Consider the following 22,905-nt stretch of genomic DNA (forward strand, 5'->3'; position numbering starts at 1 on the left):
AGGACTGGACAGGATTGTTCGTATGTGGAATCCATATGTGCCTGGGTAGGAAGTATGTTCTATGTGCTGATAGTCCTGATGAAGAGTTAGGATTTTTGTATGGCCAATTAAGCACTTAATGTGTTTGTAGTGGGCAAAAGTGCGGAAAAATGCTCTCTACTGTATATAATAGGGCAAGAGCGCTGTATGGGCAAAGCTAGCTTAGGAGAGACCAGTCGGAAGCCAAGTTAAGCATTTAGCATACAGAACATCCTCTGTCAGGTGTGCAGGAGGCACTGGGGAAACAGAGAGACTCCATATTTTAATAAAAGCACTGTGTCATAATTTAAAGTACAACCCACACATAATCTTTAAGTGCATGATTTAAATTAGGACTTTTTACTAATAGAAGGGTCTTCAACCTTTTGATTGGTTTATTGAACCCCTCCTTCCCTAGACTAATGCTCCAGCGATCCTTCTCTTTTTCTGCCCCCCTTCCATTTGCACCATATAGATGTCCCCCACATGTATCTTACTGCTGTTGAAGAGCTGGCTTAAGTCCATGACACTAGTAGAAATGAAAGCGTCAGCCTGATCACAAACTGTTTATCATTTCTACCAGTGCGTTGGACCCCATGGATTTACATCGGCCCCTTAAAACTCTTATACAGTAGTTCTAGTAGATTGGACTACAAGGGCGTAAGTATCAGTATATGTAATGATCATCTGGGGATCACTGCTCTGTGATTGAGAGAGAATGGAATATCAGGGCAGCAACTAACATAAATGGACAGATCAAGTAGGTTGGGAGATTATGCAGAGAGAGGCTATGGCTAATGGACATGGCAAAGATAGCTATAACAACCCAGTGCTAGAGTCACAACAAGTGTCAGGAATCCAGAGCAGACATTCATACAGCATAGGGTCAAAATAAAAATAGGTATGCTGGATACCAGGTGTTGATACAAACATAAACAAGTCACAGAGAGAACAAAGCTTATCGTACAAGGTTGTGTCAAGGATAACACAAGAACGATGAAGGGAAAGATCCTAACAGTGAATCCACTACTGGACAACCAGGTTGATGACCTCAGTACTCTCTTGGGCATAGAGTAGCTGTCCTCCCCTCTGGACATCACTCGGGTACTCGGATGTAACTATAACTGGATAGCACGAGAACTTCGGAACCTGAGCAGGGCATACTTGGGGGATCAGAACAAAGAGACAAGTGAGGTTAGCAACAATACCTGAAGAAAGCAAACATGGTAAACAATAGGACAGGTTAACAAGATTCATCACAGACAGACAGGATAACTGAAGCAACAGACTAAGGCTGAGTACACACTACAGGAAATTTCTCCCGATGCAATATTGTTAATGATTTTACCAAGGACTGAAAAAATAAAAGCCCCAATTCATGTGTACACACTAAACACATTTTACATGATTTGCCATCAGATCTGTGCTCTTCATCTGTCATAACCATCGGCTGAAAAGATGGTGACTCTGCACACTCCATAGAGATCTGTGGATACTGCCGGTTGTGAGTGCATACAGCACACACAGAATTGGAAATTCATAGTTCCATCGTGGAACGAGATGTTTAGTTTGGTTTAAAAATAAAATAAAATGACACAATGTGCTTTGGAATGATAATCGTTCATTGTTGGAGCCCACACACTAATGTGATATCAGGCCAATCGGACGTTTATTGTGTGATTGGACCGATAACCATCTGAAAATCCTGTAGTGTGTACCCAGCCTACAGAGCAGATGGCCACAGAATAGGATTAAGGAAGAACACAGCACGCACATTTTAAAATATGCAAAGTAAGGCAGGACACAACCTCCAGTGCACTTACAGATCTTATATACTTCAGTAGGCTGCAGAGCTCGGTAGGGTGTAGACAGAATAGGAAAATAGGGAGACAGAGATACTAAACCACTTGCTCCAATAGCCTAGAGGCACTGATATACAGAAGTATTGGGTCCAATCCCAGACACATCCATACAGTATAGACAACAGCTGCACAAATCCCTGGAGTCCTTCATTCGTATTGGTGGTAAGGGGGGTAATATGTACCCTTCTCCACCAAAGGTACAAAATCCATTTAAAAAGTCAATGCTGTTTCCTTTTGGTGTGGGTTTATATTTATCCAACTCAGACAATGTTTATTTTCTGTTTGTACCATCTGCTGCAGTTGGCCCACTGGAACACTGCGTGGACACTCCTCACCGATTACCTACTTGCAGATTGCAGATGAGAACACCAAGATTTTCTCAGTGTCTACAGATTGCACTGTGATGGTAACAGGTTTCTGTTGTCCCTTTGCACACTTTTAAAAAAACATGTTATATGAATTATAAGTGTACTGTTGTGTTTACTGATGCATTTCCAACACAACAGTTCATCATTAAGTAAATGCTAACATTCTGTTTCTCAGTCAGTTGACGTGAGCATTAGCCCAATTAGACGTCCTAAGATTATTGGCTTAGTTACATTGTAGTACCAAACATATTTAGTTTGCATGAGTACTGTATGACAGTCTGACCTCTTCATGTCACTATCATTAACAGGTATGGGACATTGAAAATCACACCTGTCTGATCAGTGTAATATCCAAAGCTAGTCAGATCAGAGGAGACATAGCCACATGTTGCTTTTCACATCATCTCAGTGCTCTCTACATAGCAACGGACTCCCTCGCTGTACTGCAGCTGCAAGAAAAGTATGTATCTGCTCAATATACCGTATCATGGCATACAATGATGACAGAATATTTAGTTATGCAATTTGTATTCACTACTTATCACTATGAATCATTGTTATTCCTTTATTGTTGTTTTCAGTAAAGTCTAATGCCAGATACGTACCTTGAAGGCATCAAAGTAAAAAGTATAGTTAGGTCTTGATTTTCCACTTCAATAAAGTTTACTTACTGCAAGTATTTCCTCCGTCCTCCACCACTGATGTTGTCACCTCCATAGCTCTTTGACATTATAATAGAAAGGGAACCTGAAAATGGGCAAAAAGCTCAAATGATGAACATAGCAAGTCAGTTATATAGAAGTTATCTATGACAATGTGTGTGTATGAATCAATCAAACTGCAACATGTAACAAGGATTTATGTTACCTAGGACACTGGGAGGCCATAAGCTCTGGCTTATGAGTAATACAGTGTAGAGAATAACGGCACTCTTGGTATAGACTAAGCTCTACTTATTTATTAAGGATCTTTGGTAGTGGTGGTTTCTAAATGTAGTTCCTTAAGTTTTTTTGTTGCTCAGACTTAAAGCCAAGGTAGTGCTTTCCTAAAACCCATATATTTCACAAGCTGAGAGGAACTAATTTTGCCTCACTTGTCCAAACAAGTGTGGAGAGAAACCCCAATTTTTATTTTATTGGACAGGTGAGAGGTGCTCTTAAATCTACTGAGCTGGTGACAGGTCTTAGTATGTCACACCTATATTCTTTAGGGGATGTTAAGCTCTTGTTATATTTATACACAAAATCTTGGTTCATCCAGAGAGGCACTTGGCAGCAAATGTGTTAGGCTGTGAACATCCACTATATTATAAGTTATTCCCATCAACACTCATGTTTTATGACGCATATATTGAATTGTATATAACCTTCTGACAACTTTAGCAAGAGATTTCAATCATAATATTGTTTTTAGAAAAGTGATTTTAATAAAAGTTTTAGTGTGAGAGAAACATTTCCATCTTTTACTACCGCTCTGAAACGTTATCATTATGACCATTACAAGCAATGTGTGAAACAAACTCACATACTGTAATATTACTTCATCATCTGTATGTGTTTTGTATTGCTCTTACAGTGCCACAAAACATGGGCTCCCATCTGTCTCCCACAATGAGCCTGTCACCAGCTGTCTGTATAACCTGCTCCATGATCAGATCATTAGCTGCTCAGAGGGTTCTGTAAGTAACACTCCTCAGCTAGTCTTAAGGGTGCTGACACCTGGCATTAATTCTCTGGATTGCAATTTATAGAAAACATTTACCTTCATTATTTTTACACTTACATTCCCTTGTGGTTTTACAGTTGAACCTCTGTATCGAAGCTGGGACGTTAGGTATATAATTTTTTTTAAGGTTTTCTTTTATTGTTTGTTTTTGGGGAATCTAGTGTTTATTATTCCTGATTTTGGTGTTTTTCAATGTTAATGGGTAAATTTATCAAGCTGTGAGTTTCTGTAAGTTTGAAAAGTGGAGATGTTGCTTATAGCAATTAATCAGATTCTAGTTATCATATATTTAGTACATTCTACAAAATGACATCTAGAATCTGATTGGTTGCTATAGGCAACATCTCTACTTTTTAAACCTGCCAGAAACTTGCAGCTTGATACATTTACCCCTAAGAGATACATTATCCCATATGAAATATTCAATGCCTACTTTTCTGTTCCTTTTATAGTGGTGTGGTTATAAGTGTGTCAGGTTGATCCCGGATCCTCCAGTACTTTTACCTTACCTTTTTGACCCAGTAGACAAATTGACAGAGTCCCTGGAGAGCATAGCACTTTACAGTATAGGGTTTCTCCCAGAGCTTGTATTTTGCATGTTTTACGAAAATCAAGAAGATTCTGTAAATGCGCAGTTATTTCTATATTTAAATCACTGTATATAAGTTCTCAACCACATTTTGTACATCATAGACCATCTGCACATCTGTCAATGTCTGCAGGTCATAAGGTGGGGCACCTTGTTGATGTTTCATGTTTTGTAAGTGTATATATATATATATATATATATATATATATATATATATATATATATATATATATATATATATAGATTAATCCTTATGTCATGCCCCCTAAAGTAGTACATTAATTATTTAACATGTTAGAATTACGCTCCTTAAAATAAAATAAATATTTTCAATCTTCAAGAATTTCCTGTGATTTTGATGTAGGATATGAAGACGTGGAATCTCCTAACAGGACAACTTATAGGTGAAGTGCGAGCCGCTCATGGGCTTTCAGCTGTTACATGCCTAGTTCTGGACTCCAGTGGTAACAGGTATGTAGTTCAATAGTTTGACTAATTCTAAGAAAAAGGAGCTGTAACCCATAGCAACCTATCAGATTCTCACTGTTCATTTTCTAAGCTACAGCTTAGTGTCAATGTTATTGGTTTTTATGAGTTACAGTGGTTTTCAGGAATGTGCACCATTAATTCTGTGATGTTCATGATACATGAGGTACTTTGAAATGATAAAAGTGAATTATCAAAGTGAGAAATAACATTTGTGTGAGCAGAAGCAGGATGGTGCGCACTATTTTGGTAACAATGAGTGAATAGCACCCATCTCAAGTATATCTAGTTAGAGAAATAAATATCTATCAACCAAGACAATAGTAAAGATGTCATGAATAACTGGAAAGTTGGAAAGTGGAAACGTAATAAATAACACTGCAATGTGAATGCTGTGCTTAAATGCTTTTATTGCTTCCAATCTAGGGATTGTACATGCTAACCTGTCATGATTTTATAGAAAAATATATACTAGTGTGTGGTCACATTGTTACCGTACAATGAATTGTACGGTGATTGTACAATGGTAATACAGGTAATTGTACAATGATTATCACACACATTGATACAAAAGTAATATCATACCCTATTAAACGTAATGGTCTTACCTTGCAATATGATCACATTTACTGATAATACAGTTAATGCTATGTGTGTGTGGCATTGAATTAGGCAAAAAATATTTTCAATGAGCTACGAGTTAAATACTGTGATTATCTCAGTTCAACCTTTTTGTAGCTCAGTACATCAAATCTATTGTATTGCTGTGTGTGTTGGATTTTCTTCCCAGAATATAAAACTCAATGAATGCATGAAGTGTAATGTGTGAAGATTGCAAAATGTAGACTTAATTTATTTGCTTATGTCGTTTCATATACACTCAATGTGAAAGTAACTAAGTATGTATCAAATGTCTACAAATCTGTATTATCCCTCAAACGATATATACAGTAATTGACTGTTGTCAAAGTGCTCACAATTTAGGCCGTTGAAATGTCATGTAATCTGCAACCTGTAATTATCCACATGCCCGCTTACAGTGTTAATTAGTGGATATATCCTCTGCAGAACAGGAACGGTTTTTCTTTAACTTTTAATCCCTCATTGAGATAAATAGTAGCCCGTATCTTCAGTTGAAGCAACCTCCTGAGACACAGAAACAATGAAACGTAAAGCTGCTTTATAATTGCTTGTTCTTCTGGACCTTGTTTAGATTAGCAAGAGAAATACTCATGGGATTGAGTGTGGCAGTAAGACCAGTGTATTTATTTGACAATTTAAGTTTTTGGTCCAGTGGACTAGTTGGTATACACTATCAGTTACTTACTCGTCATGAGTTGAGCCATTGTAACAGCATTGCCAACAGTAAGTCAGTATTGCTGACCAACTGAGGAAGATGGCTGCTGACAGGCTGAAGCTGCTCATACACAGTGATTTAGACATAGGAGGTGCAAAAATTCACTGATGATGATGATGATTAATTACAATAAATTATGTGCATATGCTACCTACCTATGCAGAGGTGGACGTATCTTGAGATGTGAATGCTCTCCATGTGGTTGGAAGTATCCTCCTCACTTGACCTCTCCCAGTGGATTGAATCTGCTACTTATCAGGATGGCCACTGTCTTGATCTTATGTCTCTTGACTATGCTCAGTTTCTGATTTCCTTAACATTCCTTTCCCCCCTCACGGATCATCACCTTATTAGCTATTTGCTCACGTCCAGTTCTTTACCTTCCCCGCTGTCAAACTCTTCCAAGCCTCCTCATACCCGCAGAAATATTAACTCTATTGATTTTCAACAGTTTTCCACCTCTCTCCAACACCTTCTCTCCCCAATTTCTACATTCTCCTCCCCTGATAGGACAGTTCCTCATTTTCACTAACCCCTAGCATCTGCCCTTGATCAAGAGGCTCCAGCGACTCTACATACGCCACACAGACTTCGTTGTCAACCATGACACACTAAGGTAATACAAAATATACAAAAACTGTCTTGCAAAGCAGAACGTCACTGGCATAAATCTTGTACCTCTAGTGATTTCATCACATATACTGGTATCTACCACTTCTAAAAAAATGCTCTGGACGCTGCAAAACAAACATACTTCCAAATTTTTTATCTATGCTCACGCTTCTAACCCCAAACGCGTTTTTAACACACTTACATATATTCTAAACCCTTCCACTCCATACCCTCTGACTACCATCAGTGCCCAGGGTCTTGCTTCCTACTTCATAAGATCCAACTTGAAATGGTATCTTCTCTCTCGACAAGCAATCAGCTCAGTTCCTTTGTAGCACCCTCTCTTCATTTGTTCCCAGATGAAGAGTAAGTTTCTACTCCCTTCTCATCTTCCTACTCTACCTCCTGTCCTCTTGATCCCATATCCTCACAAGTTGGTAGGTCCCTGTCTCCTGTGCTCATTCCACCTCTACCTAAAATCTGCAATCTCTCTCTCTCTCTCTCTCTCTACTGGTATCTTTCCATTACTATTCAAGCACGCAGTGATTGCTCCTATTCTGAAAAAACAAAATTCTGACCCAAACTCTCTGTCAAATTACCACCCCATCTTTCAGCTCCTATTCCCCTCGAGAGAGAATTGCCAACACTCGCCTCACACACTTTCTTACAGCAAACAACCTTTTGGATTCTCTTCAGTCAGGCTTTCTCTACCAACACTCCACACAGACTGCGCTGACCAAGGTTGTCAACGATTTGATCACAGCAAAAACTAAAGGCCATTACTCTCTTCTAATTCTCCTGGATTCCTCTGCTGCATTTGACCACTCTCTCCTCATACAAATGTTACAATCCCTAGGTCTTGAAAGCACTGTCATATCCTGGTTCTCATCCTACCTGGTTCTCATCCTACCTATCCTCTGCTGAGCCACTCTGTCAGTCTCTACAATGGTTGCATCTTTTTCAATGAATTCAATATAAAATTCTTCTACTAAAATACAAGGCCATCAACAAAATTGCACGGAGATACATCTCCTCACTTGTCTAAAAATATCTCCCAAATCGGCACCTCTGTTCTGCACAAGATCTGCGTCTCTCTTCCACTCTCATCACATCCTCCCATTTCCGGTAACAAGACTTTTTTCAAGCTGCACCCACTTCGTGGAATTCCCTCCCTCGCACAATAAGACTTTCCTCTTGTCTTCAAACCTTCAAGTGTTCTCTGAAAACCCACCTCTTCTGACAAGGTTACGATATTCCTCAACCACCATCTCCTCTCCCTAGGTTACCATATTGCCCCCTCTGCATCTGCCAGACAACAGGCCCCATTATCTCCATGGACCCCAGGGCATGGTACCTGCTGCACCAATGGTAGTTCTGCCACTGGATGTGTAGGTCATAGTACATGCAAAACTCTCCTATTACAAAAGCAAACTGTAAAATATGAAAATAAACAGCTAACACAAGACAGCAACCCTCTGACCAACATTGCTGTGTGACTGATCATCAGGGCCGCCGAGAGGGGGGGGGAGCGGGTACTAATTACCCGGGCCCGGCATGTCAGGGGGCCCGGCCCGGGCCCTTGCGCTGCTGATTTTTTAAAATTTTTTAATTTTTTTTTTCCAAACGTTTTTTTTCCTTTCCTTTTTTTTTTTTTTTTGGCGGGGGGGGGGGGGGGGGGCTCGGTCGTTGGTGGGGGGAGCAGGCTAGTTTAAAAAAAAAAAAAAACATACTCACCTGATCGCGGAGCCAGCATCCCTCCTCTCTGCTGCTCTGTGCTCTATTCAGACTGTCTGAATGCTGGGTGTGATGTCATCATGTCATGCCCAGCATTCAGTCAGTCTGGAGCAATGGAGCACAGAGCAGCAGAGAAGACCAAGAGAGGAGAAAAGGTAAGTGAAGGGAGGAAAACGAGGGGGGCACAGAGGGGTTAAAAAACGGGGGGGGGGGCAGCATGACAGAGGGGTTAAAAAATGAGGGGGAGCACAAGGGTTAAAAAACGGGGGGGCAGCATGACAGAGGGGTTAAAAAATGAGGGGGCACAAAGGGGTTAAAAAACGGGGGGGCAGCATGACAGAGGGGTTAAAAAATAAGGGGGGGCACAGAGGGGTTAAAAAACGGGAAAGCAGCATGTCAAAGGGGTTAAAAACGGGGAAGCAGCATGTCAGAGGGGTTAAAAAATGAGGGGGAGCACAGAGGGGTTAAAAAACGGGAAAGCAGCATGTCAGAGGGGTTAAAAATTGAGGGGGGAGCACAGAGGGGTTAAAAAACGGGAAAGCAGCATGTCAGAGGGGTTAAAAAATGAGGGGGAGCACAGAGGGGTTAAAAAATGGGAAAGCAGCATGTCAGAGGGGTTAAAAAATGAGTGGGGGCACAGAGGGGTTAAAAAACGGGAAAGCAGCATGTCAGAGGGGTTAAAAAATGAGGGGGAGCACAGAGGGGTTAAAAAATGGGAAAGCAGCATGTCAGAGGGGTTAAAAAATGAGTGGGGGCACAGAGGGGTTAAAAAATGGGAAAGCAGCATGTCAGAGGGGTTAAAAATTGAGGGGGGAGCACAGAGGGGTTAAAAAACGGGAAAGCAGCATGTCAGAGGGGTTAAAAAATGAGAGGGGCACAGATGGGTTAAAAAATGGGAAAGCAGCATGTCAGAGGGGTTAAAAATTGAGGGGGGAGCACAGAGGGGTTAAAAAATGGGAAAGCAGCATGACAGAGGGGGTGAAAAAATGAGAGGGGCACAGATGGGTTAAAAAACGGGGCAGTATGGCACAGTGGGGTTAATAAACAGGGGTCAGCATGGCACAGTGGGGTTAAAAAATGGTGGGCAGCATGACACAGTGGGGTTACAAAGGGGGGGGGGAGGCATGGCACAGTGGGATTGAAAAAGGGGGGGAGCAGCATAGTATAGTCTGATGAAGGGGAGCCAGATGAAGGGGGCAAAAACAGCATGGAGGGCACAGTGTGATCATAAGGCATGGCGATGATGAAGGGGCACATTATTGTAATATTGGAGCTGGAGGAAGGCCTAATTATTAATCGTGGGTGCTATTGATTTAACGCTGGGGCTGGCTGTAATTTTCTAAATGTAGCCATTTTTTTTTCAAAATAGGTCCTTCAACATTTCTGGATCCGGACAAGCCACAACTAAAGAAAGCAGCAGCCACAGGTGGAGAAAGTGAGAAGAACAGGTAGGAGAGAGCAGCACAGTGTGTGAAATGTTGTGATTCTAGTAGGGACAATACCAATTTTTGGTGAATGTTGTGTCCAATGTAAGGTGTAGGCCAAGACTGAACTGTTTGTGTACACACTGCATTGTTTGTATACTACCCTGTGGTGGTAGATGTCCTGAAAGTCAGGAGTGCTTAAACATATGTGACGCTCCGGCGAATTGAGAGCCTAGTGGTTTTTATGTTAGCCATGCCCCAATGGCACGTTTGCCACGCCCCCAAATGCATGACCGCACCTCCCAAAATGTTTGCACTGCCGTTTGGCTAGCCACGCCCCTGAATATATGACCATATACCTAATCTTTTTTGCGCCGCCGTAAGGCGGCGCAAAAAAATTTTGGGGCTTACTTCACTATGAGGGGGGCCCCATGAATTTGTTGTACCCGGGCCCTGAATTCTTCTTGCCAGCCCTGCTGATCATACAGCCCACGCAATGCTTTTTTACCTTTGCATTCTAGCTGGACCAATATTCAATATGATGTAGCACGTGCCCTTGTGTATCAAACTCCCATTGTCCCATAGATTGTAAGCTTGTGAGCAGGGCCCTTTGACCTCTCTGTCTGTATTTATTACCCAGTATTGTTTTATTGCTGTTTGTTCCCAATTGTAAAGCACTACGGAATTTGCTGACGCTATATAAATAAATGTTGATCATGATGATAATGACGATGAAATATACTTTTTCTTTTAATTCACTCCAATTTTGCCAACAACTCTGCATCATGGTGGCTGTGGCAAGAGCAGGATGTCAGTCAACTTGAAAATAAAGTTTAAACCCGCTTGGCATCCCCTTTTATTATTAGGATTATATCAATGTACACACTGATTTATGTTTTAAAAGTTTCATGTCATCTAAAGGAGCTATTGTCACTTGAGCACATTAAGGTCCCAAGGCCACCAGCTCCACAGTGAATGTTAGCATCGGCCACTGACCTTATTCTTGCAGGAAGTGTTGATCAGCTGGAAGCATGATTTCACCCCCAAAAGATACTGAAGAGCTTAATCAGGAGGTGGCTCGTGATGCCCAGAAACAGGGGTAATCATGCTTCATTATGTGCACAAGTGCGATACCCTTGTTTAAATCTCAGCTCAACAGACTTGCTGGAGCTCAGCATGACAGGGGGCCCATTGACTACATGAGAGATGAGGAGGAGTAGGTGACATCTCCTCTACTGAGCAGGTCCCAATCCAGAGATACTTTGATATCCGAGTACCCTACCTGTGGGAAGCCACATGACCATGGGAACCAGACAAATGTTAAAAGAGAGTTTTGCCCCACTGATAGGAGTCTTCTGTTTGTAATGTTCTGACTAGAGGTCATGGCTCCTGTTAGACTCACTTTTTGACCTGCAGAAAGCGGGGAGACATGGGACTTGGTCCCTATCTTGCTGGTAGAGGAGTGAAGATAATGACACAGCAGCACAGGACAGTGCTCAGAGAGAACAGCAACTATAACGCCTTTTAGATAGGGTTATATTCTAGGTTTAGTGTGGTGAACTCACTGGTCATTTTTTGGTAAAGTGCTGTAACCCAGTGTGTTGTGTTTGAACAATAAAGTACTCACTATTTGCCTAGATGATTTCTTACCCACAAGGGGTTACAGGCGTGTCAGACTGGTACATAAGGCTGCCTCTGGGAAAACTAGCCAAATAAAGTATAATAATAGTAATAGAAATGGTGTCAGCTCCTTAATTGCTTGTGATCGTCATGTGTAGGCCATAGGATATGCAAAACTCTCCCATTACAAAATCTAACAGTAAAATATGAAAATAATGCTTCATGCGGCATGACTTAAATTACATAATTATCTTCAGTTTTGTACTTTAAAGACAGAGATATTTAGCCGTTTAGGACATTTTTACAACTTATCCTTTTTGTCATTCCCTAATGTGTTTATTTATAGACTGTTTACCGGCAGTAGGGATGGAAGCGTGAAGCAGTGGGACTATACCTTAAATTCTGTCAGCTTAATGAAGACAATTAAACAGGAAAGCTCAGGTTAGTGGAAAACTGTCTGTTGTCTGCATCATACACTTATCCATATTGGTAAATTATATTTAACAATACAATTGTTAATGTATTTTGTGTTCACTATTCTTAGAAAGTTCAAGAGATGGAATCAGTGACCTCACTTATGCAGAGCACAATAATAATGGGTATGTGATGAATGCAATGGGGGTAAAACTGTCTCTATCTACTCTGTCAATGAACTAACCATCACACTATCTTACACCTAACAGGTATATAATACCTGTTTCCTGTGATGGACAGATCAGAATTTTCCCAGTAAGTTTACACATTTTCCCACCTCTATGCTTTTAGTCATGTTTATAATAATACTGACTATAGAAAGGTATATGTGATATGGGGCAGCACGGTGGCTAAGTGGTTAGCACTTCTGTCTTACAGCACTGGGGTCGTGAGTTCGATTCCCAGCCATGGCCTTATCTGTGAGGAGTTTGTATGTTCTCCCCGTGTTTGCGTGGGTTTCCTCCGGGTGCTCCGGTTTCCCCCCACACTCCACAAAGTACTAGTAGGTTAATTGGTTGCAAACAAATTGACCCTAGTCTATGTGTGCGTATGTTAGGGAATTTAGATTGTAAGCTCCAATGGGGCAGGGACTGATGTGAGTGAGTTCTCTGTACAGCGCTGTGGAATTAGTGGCGCTATATAAATAAATGGTGATGATGATGATGTGATTACTATGTTGCTAAAGGGCCACTAAGTGTAAAGTGCAAGTTGATACGAAATAATAATACAGAAATTACAAGCCCCTAAATTTAAAAAAATAAAATTCTCTCTCTCTTGGCTGCTATTAAATTGTTAAATTTACCTTAGTCTCCTATGGACTGTGTGTGTGCATATTAGGGAATTTAGACTGTAAGCTCCAATGAGGCAGGGACTGATGTGCGTGAGTTCGCTGCACATCGCTGTGGAATTAATGGGGCGATATAAATAGCTGATGTACAGAGAACATATCTTTCTCTGTTGCATTTAAGAACCTCATGTTTATTTCCGATATTATATTATTATCACTATTACAGTGTCTAGTACACAAATGTTTCTTATTGCAAGTAGTATATCGTTATATGTGTCTAATAGTTGCTATTGTTTGGGGAGTACTTGCCTTTTAAAGAGAAACATCCTGGTTCTTGGACTAAAACATTGATTCAATTCCTAAAGTGTGATCCTGCATTATTGTCCTACATGTCTATGCCAATTGCCAACATAAGGCAATTGATGATAGATTAGGGTTCTGCATACTGAAAACCTTCTATCTCAAAGGATCAACACGGTGCAATAATATCAGAATATGAATGCCGACAATACACTTGGAGCAACAATTTGGTAAGTGTATTGTGCCTTATATAAATTTTGCTGCAGAGATCTTTTATGAACTAGACTAAAGGGTTAAATGCGCTCTGTTGCAGAGCGAGTGGTACGCCAGTTTGCGTGGCGTATTTTGCATGAATTCACTCTTGCAAGACATGCTGGGCCTTGTGGTTACATTACTCCTGGCAAGTTGCAGGTGCCTTATCCTGGTCTTATCTCTTCTTCACCTTTTATACATATAGTACTTCCAGTATGGCACCTTCCATGCATGAATGTGGGCATATTTGCAGATAGGAAAATTAATACAGGAGAGAACAAATTATTTAACCAATAGTTTCAATAACAACAATCTTCTCTAAGATACAAACCTGTAGATTTTATAGACCGTAGATATATGTTTTGTGTGTTTTAATATGCAGAGGAATGAACATGAAAAAGGGAAACTCTGCCTGGCTTCATCCACATCGAATCTTGTGGCTACATGTAATTACAACGGTGAGGTCCTTGTGTGGAACCTCTTGTCTGGTGATGTGTTCTGTCATCTTACTGCTCCTGATGTAGGAGACGTGGACAGTGGAACAGGTGAGTTTAAGTGAGAACATTTCTGCAATGATGTCCTGGTGATACAGATGTTACTTTTCTCCACCTATAAAAGCACAATAGCTGGAGAGTAGGGTTGCAAACACATTAATAAAAGACACATATTAATTACACAGATTCTGTGGCCGGATGATTGTTACCACGTATGATGATTAGATGTAGACTTGAATTAATCATCTCACCTGGATTGACTACACATTTTCTGTCCTGGACAGTAGGTTAGGAATCCCTGGTATATCTAAAGGACCGGTATTATAAGATTGTTTTTATGGTACCAGTTTTTAGGAATACACATTCAGTTCAGTAATAAAAACATGTTTTGGTTTATTTACCTCTAACCTCTAAGGGTAAAGGGTTTGCGTTCTATTAATGACATGTCATTTAATGTTGTAGCTATGTTTTCCCTCCTTGTGTAGGTGATTTAATTATCAACAAAATTGTCTTCATTTGCTCGAGGATTGAAAGAAAAAATGAATCTGCTGTTTTAATTGCCAGTGGACCCAGGGGTGAGTTCTGGCTTACCAAGCCCCCAGGAATACGTATGGAAAGCATGTTTGTAAACCATTTGTTGATCAACTCTTGTGGATTATCAAGCTGCAAATATAATCTTTTTTTTCTTTAGGCAATATTACTTTCTGGAATATCATTGGTGGAGGTAAAGTCTTTGGAAGGTTTGCAGGTGTAAGTATCCTATCTGAGTTAGATCAGTGCATTTTATTACAAAATATTTTTTATTTATTAAGGTAAAATTATTCTGAATGAATGGTCTCTTGCAAGGACGACAAAGGTACTTAGAAATACAAATAAAAAAGGATTAAATTAAAATCTTCACAGGGTCCAAGCTTTAAAAAACAAGAATACAGTATTGTAAACATGAGTCCATATAGTAACATGTAGAAAATATATGGCCACCATGGTCATCTGGTGGGAAAGAGGCAGCCCTTGCCTCCCAAAGGACTTATATAACCTTTCCAATTCTCAAAGCTTGTCTAAAGCTTGCTGAGTTAGTGTATTATTAGTGTACTTACCTTACATGGCTTTATTATCTGGCAGTAAAAAATAAGTTTTTTTCAAATTTTCTAATGGTATTACTGATTATTGGGAGTATTACATGTATATGAGACCTTTTGAAAAACGTTCAGGAAGAAGAAGTGTAACCATAAACCATAACCGGAGAGCACTGCATAACACACATTAACCCCCATTCCCTACACTATAGTATATACAAAATGGTACAGCAATATAAGATATGTAGACAGAATAATCATAGTAAAAAACAATATAATAAACATTTCAAAATAGTCACCATGCAAACATGTACATCATAACAAAGCATCATTGATTAGAACATGAAAGACAGATAAGTTATGAGACAAATTGAGGCAGCTGTCACAGGCAGCAGAATTTGGGGGGAAATTAATGCTAAAAATGAAAATGTTCTAGCTATAGAATTCAGTATTGTGGATTCTACCTTGTTGGTAAATCTAATAATGATTGATAATTTTTGTCTAATAATGTACATTAGTCAGTTTGTGCACTGGGTGAAAAAGTTCATTTACCGCCTTTAGCAGCAGAATGTCCAGGTCCATCACTGATCAGAGCATAAGGGAAGTAACTACATACATAGGAGACCATAAAACTGCTATGGGGCCCAGCTTCATAGGAGGTCCTGCCAGAGAGACAACAATATGTGCCTGTAAGGGCTCCTCACAGTGTCACTGATAGTGTACTTTCCCTGTGCATTTGTCTAATGTAAATATTAAGAGATGAGTGTACATCTGCTCTATGAAGGTGTTACATACTTCACAATATTTCAAACTGGACAACGGCACAAATTAAACCATACTGCTGATCTACTCATACCATGGCCGTTACCAATGTGCCACACTGTATGCCATGCCCCTTTTACTGTTGGGGGAAAGGGTATACTTGCAGAACTAACAATTTGTCATGTCTTCTACCTAAGTCTTTTATCTTCTATCAGTGTTATTTATGTGTGGTAATCCTCCCAAAATACAAGAACCTGAGGGAATGTCCTAGAGGCAAGGCATGGGTAAGCTATCATTGGGGACAGGGCCTGAGAAGGTGAGAGAGCATGGACAGACAGCTCCTTAAATTTGTGCATAGCTGATATAGAGAGAGAACATAAAACTATACCTGACATATGTTTTTTTTTTTTTTTTTGTAGCAACAGTTGAGTAAAGAAAAGTTATAATGGTCTGAGAGTGAGCTGTGTGTGACTTCACCTTAGAAGGAACATTCGGCATGTATTGTATGTTCAAAGAGTGTTTTTATGCTAGCATTTCCAAACCCCTTACAACAGCACACTGATCTTGTCATTACAGTCACATTACAGGTCTGTGGTGAGTGACATTGCTGTCAGTGAAGATGATTCCTTTCTGTGTGCAGCTGACCAGCTATTCTATGTCTATATCTGGAATATATCACATTATGGGCTGGATGGGCCGGAGGAGCAGCCCCCTGTCTGTGAGTTGAGTTGTTGCTCCTGCACAGTATCTTGTTATGGCTTTCTGGGTTGTGGTTCCAGTTCATTAAATGTAATACAGCCAACATATGTGATTCCGTTTAATATGCTCTACTTGCATTTAAAGTGATGTTATGCTTAACTTCCAGAGGACATGGATTTCATACTTATGTTATTACAGAATAAAACAATAGCAACCCCATGTCTGAGAAATGAGAGCATGAAAAAGTCATGTTTTGTCCACAGTAAAGTATGGTTGTCCAATGAAAATGTTGAGGGTATGTGAAAGCTGTTGCTGCTTGTTAAAGGATATAACGGATAAAAAGGATATACTGTACTTTGAAAAATAAAATGGATATGCACCTAACATGTATACTAATAATGCGTTGGCAGTATTGTATCAGCTTTTATTCACTGTTTATATTCACTTTTTGTCTAAACAGTGCTGCACTGCTGGAGAGCACACCTATGTGATATTACCAGGTAAAGCCATCACTGTATCTAGTATCAGTTTATTTGGGTTTGGTGGAATACCTGCATTTACTGAGCTGTACTGTATTGTAGGACAGGAAAAACATTACGGTAAATATTTTATTTACAACTACAGTCTTAAACTTTGCTGTGTTCCTGTAATTTGTCCAGAGTGATTCCAGTGAAGAAGCACAATGTGATTGTCACTTCCTCCCAGGACTGCACTGTGAAGCTGTGGTCGATTCAGGGGGAACATATAGGTGAGAAACGAGGATTGTAAGGATAACTATATAAGCTAAATAAATCTTAAAGCTGCACTACCACCTATTACTTACATTTCCGTTCATCACTTTAAAATGGCTGCAGAATGGGGGTGTGAGTGGGAGGGCCAATGATAAGGTGCAATGTCTGTGATTGTGGCTTCTCACTGGTCCACTCGCTCACACCCTCCTCACCAATGTCCCTGAAAGCTGGAGCTCTAAGGATAACCACCATGGAGGGGGTGACACTATAATACTCTGCTCCTTCTATAGGTGATAATGCAGTTAAAACACAAACTTAGACTCCATGTAAAAGGCATTTAATCACATACATGAAAAGGATAAATGGGGAGTACACACTGATTGCCTTCTGCATTCTAAGCCATTGATAACTAGGGGCTAGCACAGGGTCCTCACTCTGAAATAAAAAACAACTCTGATAGTGGAAATACTGTGCTATAAATCTTTGCATCACTGTTTCTCCTCCTTATACTGGCCATACACAGTGCGATTTGTGCTTGGCTCTTTCCGTCAGTTCGAACAAACTAACCAACCATTGTAGCCTTTTGTGGGCTCACCATACCTGTTCATTTGATGGAGTATGACAGCAAACCATGACAGACCAAGAAGCCCATCACTGCATGTTTGGGGCTATTGCTCAATCTCAACATTGTTCGATATGGAACCTGTACAACCAGATCACTACAATTTGGCAACACACATTTGTTTAAAGTTTGTACTGGACAACCCTTTCGAAACACTTGTGGTTGTATTTAGTCCTCATGGACCTTAAACCACAGAAAATAAGGTGAAAGAACCTACATTGGTGCTTCTCAATGTTCTTCTCAAGTACCACTAGCAGGTAATGTTTGAAAGTTGTGCCTTAGTCAATGGAAATTGCAAATGTTAAGACTAATTTATCCATGTGAAATAAGAATACTTCTGAACATTGGTATAAATCACTGACAAACCGCTGCTGTCTAACAAACTGTGACAAACCCACAATAAGGTCATTGCAATCTTGCAATATTTATATATAAATCTAGGACACAGTCTTCCTTTTCAGTACATATCTCTTACCCAATCCATGGTGGACTTGGAGAGGAATGTTAGACACAATCATGATAATTTTAAGCCATACACTTATATAATTTTAGGGACCTATTTCCACATTTCATGTATCAGGATTTCAGGGACATAACTAATGTAAACTGCCTCCGTCCCTCTACTCTCCCTCTCTCCCCTGCGTTTCTCCGTCTGTCCACCCCTCCCCTTAGATTGTACGCTCCTCTGAGCAGGGCCATCTCTCCTCCTGTTTCCACCACTTCTAACTCTGCTCTCCAGCTACTTTGCCCTCCTCCTCGAGGGCCCTCCTCCCCCCTCTGGGGGTCTCCCTGTCTTCCGCGCCCTCCTTTTGGGCCCCATCATTTGCGGATACTCCTCCCGCCCTCACTAGCTGTGCATTGAGCTTACTGAGTTACTGTGCTTTATGTTTACTGTACTGTGCTGTCTCACCTTGTATTGTAATTCGTTTTTGTCCCTGTACGGCGCCACGGACACCTTGTGGCGCCCTATAAATAAAAATTAATAATAATAATAATAATAATAAACTGATGAATGTCAGTTCCAATGGCCAGGAGTGGCCATGGGAAAACCTTTGTACATGGTGGCTTCACTGACCATCCTGAGAAACCAGTGGCAGGTGTGTGTCACTCTCTCATAATGTATTGTATTGAAGCTCATTAAAATGTGTCAATACTGTGTCATTACTTTATAGGAACATTCGGACAAAATAAAACATGGTGCATTAAGACAATCAAATCCAGTGATGATAGGTCCAACAGTCAGAAACAACCATCAAATGCTCTGTGTGAATCCAAACAAGACCTGGAGGGAGAACAGGAACAGCTGCACCGAGTTTCTGAGGTAAATGCTATTAGATTTGTCAAGATGAATATGATAGATGTATTATAATAGATGTATTATGAAGAGTAAACCGAGTCATTTCACATCTTTCATGTATGATTATTGCATTGTCTTTTTATTAATATTTTACATAAATACAATACAATATACAAAATCATGAAAAACAAAACTAAAAAAAAAGTATAGAAAGCTTGTAGATGGTATAAAGCAGGCCTGTCCAACCTGCGGCCCTCCAGGTGTTGTGAAACTACACGCCCCAGCATGCTTTGCCAGTAGACAACCAGTTGATAGCTGGAAGGGCATGCTGGGACTTGTAGTTTCACAAACATCTGGAGGGCCGCAGGTTGGACAGGCCTGGTATAAAGCATATGGACATGATGTTATATAAACTAGTCATTTTGTGTATATTTGTCATGCAGTATCTTATCGATAGGACAGTTACAGCTAGGCACTCTGGGAGGCACATCTCGTAATATCCTCTTGGGATTACAATGCTTATCCAAAAGGACAAATTTCATGGAACTTTGTGAAAGAACTTCTACTAGTATTGGTGAAGCACCTATGACCTATTATTGAGAACCTTTAATAAACAAGTTACAAATATCTGGTATAAAAGTATAATTATTAGCTTATAATTACTATTGCTGTTCTTCAGTTACAGAATGAGTGTTGTTAGGCCATAGATGAAAGCTATTCTGCAATGCTGTGATTGATGACTACTATAAAAAACAAACAAACAGTCAACAGAGAGATATTCTACTGCACCAAACATCCACTATTACATTACATCCAGCATTATACTCACTTCCTTCAGTCCTATGCAATTGACTATATTCTCTGTGATCTGCTGCTCACTTATTCCACTACACTGATCCCAGCTTGACTAAATATTGAACATTTCCATCAATCCCCTATATTTTAGCTTGCACAAAACAACCAACAATCCTGAACAGTATCCAATTAGGACCGATCTTATACCCCTTTAATACTGCCGCCCCGGCAATATCCCGGGTTTTTCAAGCCGGGTTTTTGCCGGAGCTCGGAGCGTCCCAGCTCAGAAACACCATTCATACTGCACCTCGGACCCGGGAATTTCCCGGGTTGACCCCATTCATACTGCACAAGTCTGTGCCCTGGCAATTTGTGGGAGTCATCACCAGAGCAGTTTTCATTGGCTGAAAAATGAAAACTGAATTGACCTGCTAGATGCACTAGATTATTTGCACATAAATTTGTATTTATACCAACCTCTGTCTCCCTAATCAGTAAAATTGTCCCAAATCAACATATTTAATCCCACAGAAACACAACCTCATTATTTGCTTGTTAGTGTTTGGCAGACTCATTATATGCCTATCTGGTTTACATGGGATTATACATCATGGGTTTGAGGGTCAGACATGTTTTAGAGGTAGTAGCCTAGACTGTTACTAGGATTTAGGGAAGTAGTATCCATTACAGTGGACCTGTCACCTCACTAATTGTCCAATACACCCCCACACACACTGATGTGACTTGTGTGCGTCTACAAGAGAATGATTACTTTCTACACTCAGCTTTCACAGAGGTGACAAAACATGATGCTATTATCACAGCATAAATCTGAAGGATGTATTTGGTTGCCTTTAATGCAGGTACATGCATACACACTGCACACTGGGATACAACAGAAACAAAGTATACACATTAACTCAGCAATTAAACAGTTGCAAAGGCAACATTCTAGTGAATAGTTACAATTATTTACTAATGCTTTGTGTAATAAATGCAACCTGTAAAGCTTTACTTAAAAAAGTATTTGTAAGTAAAATTAGTGGTAAGAGCAATAAAATTATTTCTAAAGAACACAACATACACAACATGTACATGTAACGGCCCCTTTGGATGATGTGACTGTGTGACACCCATAGAGGAATGTGGCAAGAATGGAACCACCTCAGTGATGGGCTAATATATAGTGAAGGGACTGGAGCATTTCACTTTCCCCTTTGGTGCCAGTTGAAAAACCCGGGTTGCACCATTCATAGTGCAGGCAACCTGGGTCCGGCCCGGGAATTACCCCTCGATAAATCCCGGATTGAAGACCCGGGTTTTTAGACCCGGGATTTTTGACTTGTACCATTCATACTGCACCAAGACCCGGGTCGTTTGAGCTCGCCCCGGCAAAAACCTGGGATTTTGGTGCAGTATGAATGGGGTATGATGTTGATCAGGACTGATAGAAAATCTGACAGTGTCTGTGGTAATTGACAACTGCACTAATTGTGCCTTATAGTTCCGTTCAATGTGGTTATAGACATGATATAGGACAGAAATCCTGATGCTCAACACTCAGGCAAATCATAGGATCTGTATGTATATATATATATATATATATATATATATATAATCTATTTATTTATTTTTAAAGAAGAAACATATACTATGTGTCCCAGTCTGTTATTGAATTACATACTAAAGAGATATATATATCTATATATATCTTTAGTATGTACTCCAATATAACAGATTTGGACACAGGTAATTGACTTACTTAATTCTGGTCCATTGCATTTCAGGGCTGGAGCGAGTATTCATGTATATTTGTGTTTTCAGGTGGAGGCTACTTCACTTCTAATAGATGACAATGATATTGCAAAGGAACTAAAGGAAAGGTAATTTGTGTTTTGTATCTGTGAGAGCATTAAAGGCCTGGCCAGTTACAAGAGCAGCAGGCATTTCAGGTGTAGACATAAAATCTTAATGGGTTATCTAAAAAAAATAAAAATATATCCATTAGCAACACTAACAGAACATATTAATGTATTTATGTGGCCTACGATATATAAAAGATGTCAGTCCTTGGTAATATTCTTAATATTAACACTAGGGGGTGTTATACATAAAGAGATGATGGAAGCAATGTGTAAAACATGTCTCAGTAAAGTGGTCTAATTATTTCTTATCTCATTTACCAGATTAAAAATGTCAAGTCCAAAGCAAGTGGAGCTCCAGCAAGCAAGTGGGAAAATGAATGCGTATAAATCATTACAGATCTGTGACTTAATGTCTGTGTCAGCTACTATTCGGAAGCCAAATCCAGCCGCAGAACTGAATGACCCATACGACCTGGCGTTCTAGCTCCATCACTCCTAGGTGAACAGCAGAAACCCGGCAGTGTTATGACTTGATGCACAGTTACTGCTCAGACAAACATTTTCATAGCGATTCCTGCTGGTTATAGTGGGAGATACCTACAGATGTCATTACTGATCTCTCCTGCATCTCTCCTGCAGATGCCATTTGCAACAGCCTCAGTCACCAGGCAGTGGAACCTGTTGGAACATTTTGCTTTTGTTGTTTCAATAAGAGTCTATCATCATCCATTAGAGCAGCATATTCGTGGACAATATAACATAAAACAGAGCTATCTATTGGGGATAGATGAAGCTCTAGAATGTCACCGTTACTTACCACCAGGGGTTGAATTTACTAAAGTGTGGTTTTGCAAACCAGCACGTTTTTTGGCAATTATATGTACAGTTTGATAAACTTATTAAAAATATCATGTTTTTAATAGTAATTATTTAAAATGTCAGGTATAAAAACCTTG

The 22,905-nt window shown here is 40.0% G+C and overlaps 1 protein-coding gene across 1 annotated transcript; it reads left to right on the top strand.

Moving 5' to 3' along the window:
* Positions 1 to 4,929: 4,929 nt before the first annotated feature.
* LOC142138316 (cilia- and flagella-associated protein 337-like) lies at positions 4,930 to 22,817 on the top strand. Its single transcript, XM_075194942.1, has 14 exons — positions 4,930 to 5,033; positions 12,142 to 12,236; positions 12,340 to 12,394; positions 12,479 to 12,524; positions 13,524 to 13,586; positions 13,991 to 14,153; positions 14,588 to 14,677; positions 14,794 to 14,852; positions 16,517 to 16,658; positions 17,100 to 17,139; positions 17,299 to 17,387; positions 19,165 to 19,313; positions 21,909 to 21,967; positions 22,271 to 22,817. The coding sequence occupies exons 1-14, from the start codon at positions 4,930 to 4,932 to the stop codon at positions 22,431 to 22,433; spliced, it is 1,317 nt and encodes a 438-aa protein (XP_075051043.1). The 3' UTR covers positions 22,434 to 22,817.
* The last annotated feature ends 88 nt before the right edge of the window (positions 22,818 to 22,905 follow it).

The sequence above is a fragment of the Mixophyes fleayi genome, chromosome 1 (genome assembly GCF_038048845.1).
Source record: "Mixophyes fleayi isolate aMixFle1 chromosome 1, aMixFle1.hap1, whole genome shotgun sequence".
Classification (NCBI taxonomy): Eukaryota; Metazoa; Chordata; class Amphibia; order Anura; family Limnodynastidae; genus Mixophyes; species Mixophyes fleayi.

Coding starts and splice junctions, on each gene's coding strand:
- LOC142138316 (XM_075194942.1), top strand. CDS start 4,930: ATGAAGACGTGGAATCTCCTAACAGGACAACTTATAGGTGAAGTGCGA. Junction 13,587..13,990: donor ACACTTGGAGCAACAATTTG/GTAAGTGTATTG, acceptor TTTAATATGCAG/AGGAATGAACATGAAAAAGG. Junction 19,314..21,908: donor AGCTGCACCGAGTTTCTGAG/GTAAATGCTATT, acceptor TTGTGTTTTCAG/GTGGAGGCTACTTCACTTCT.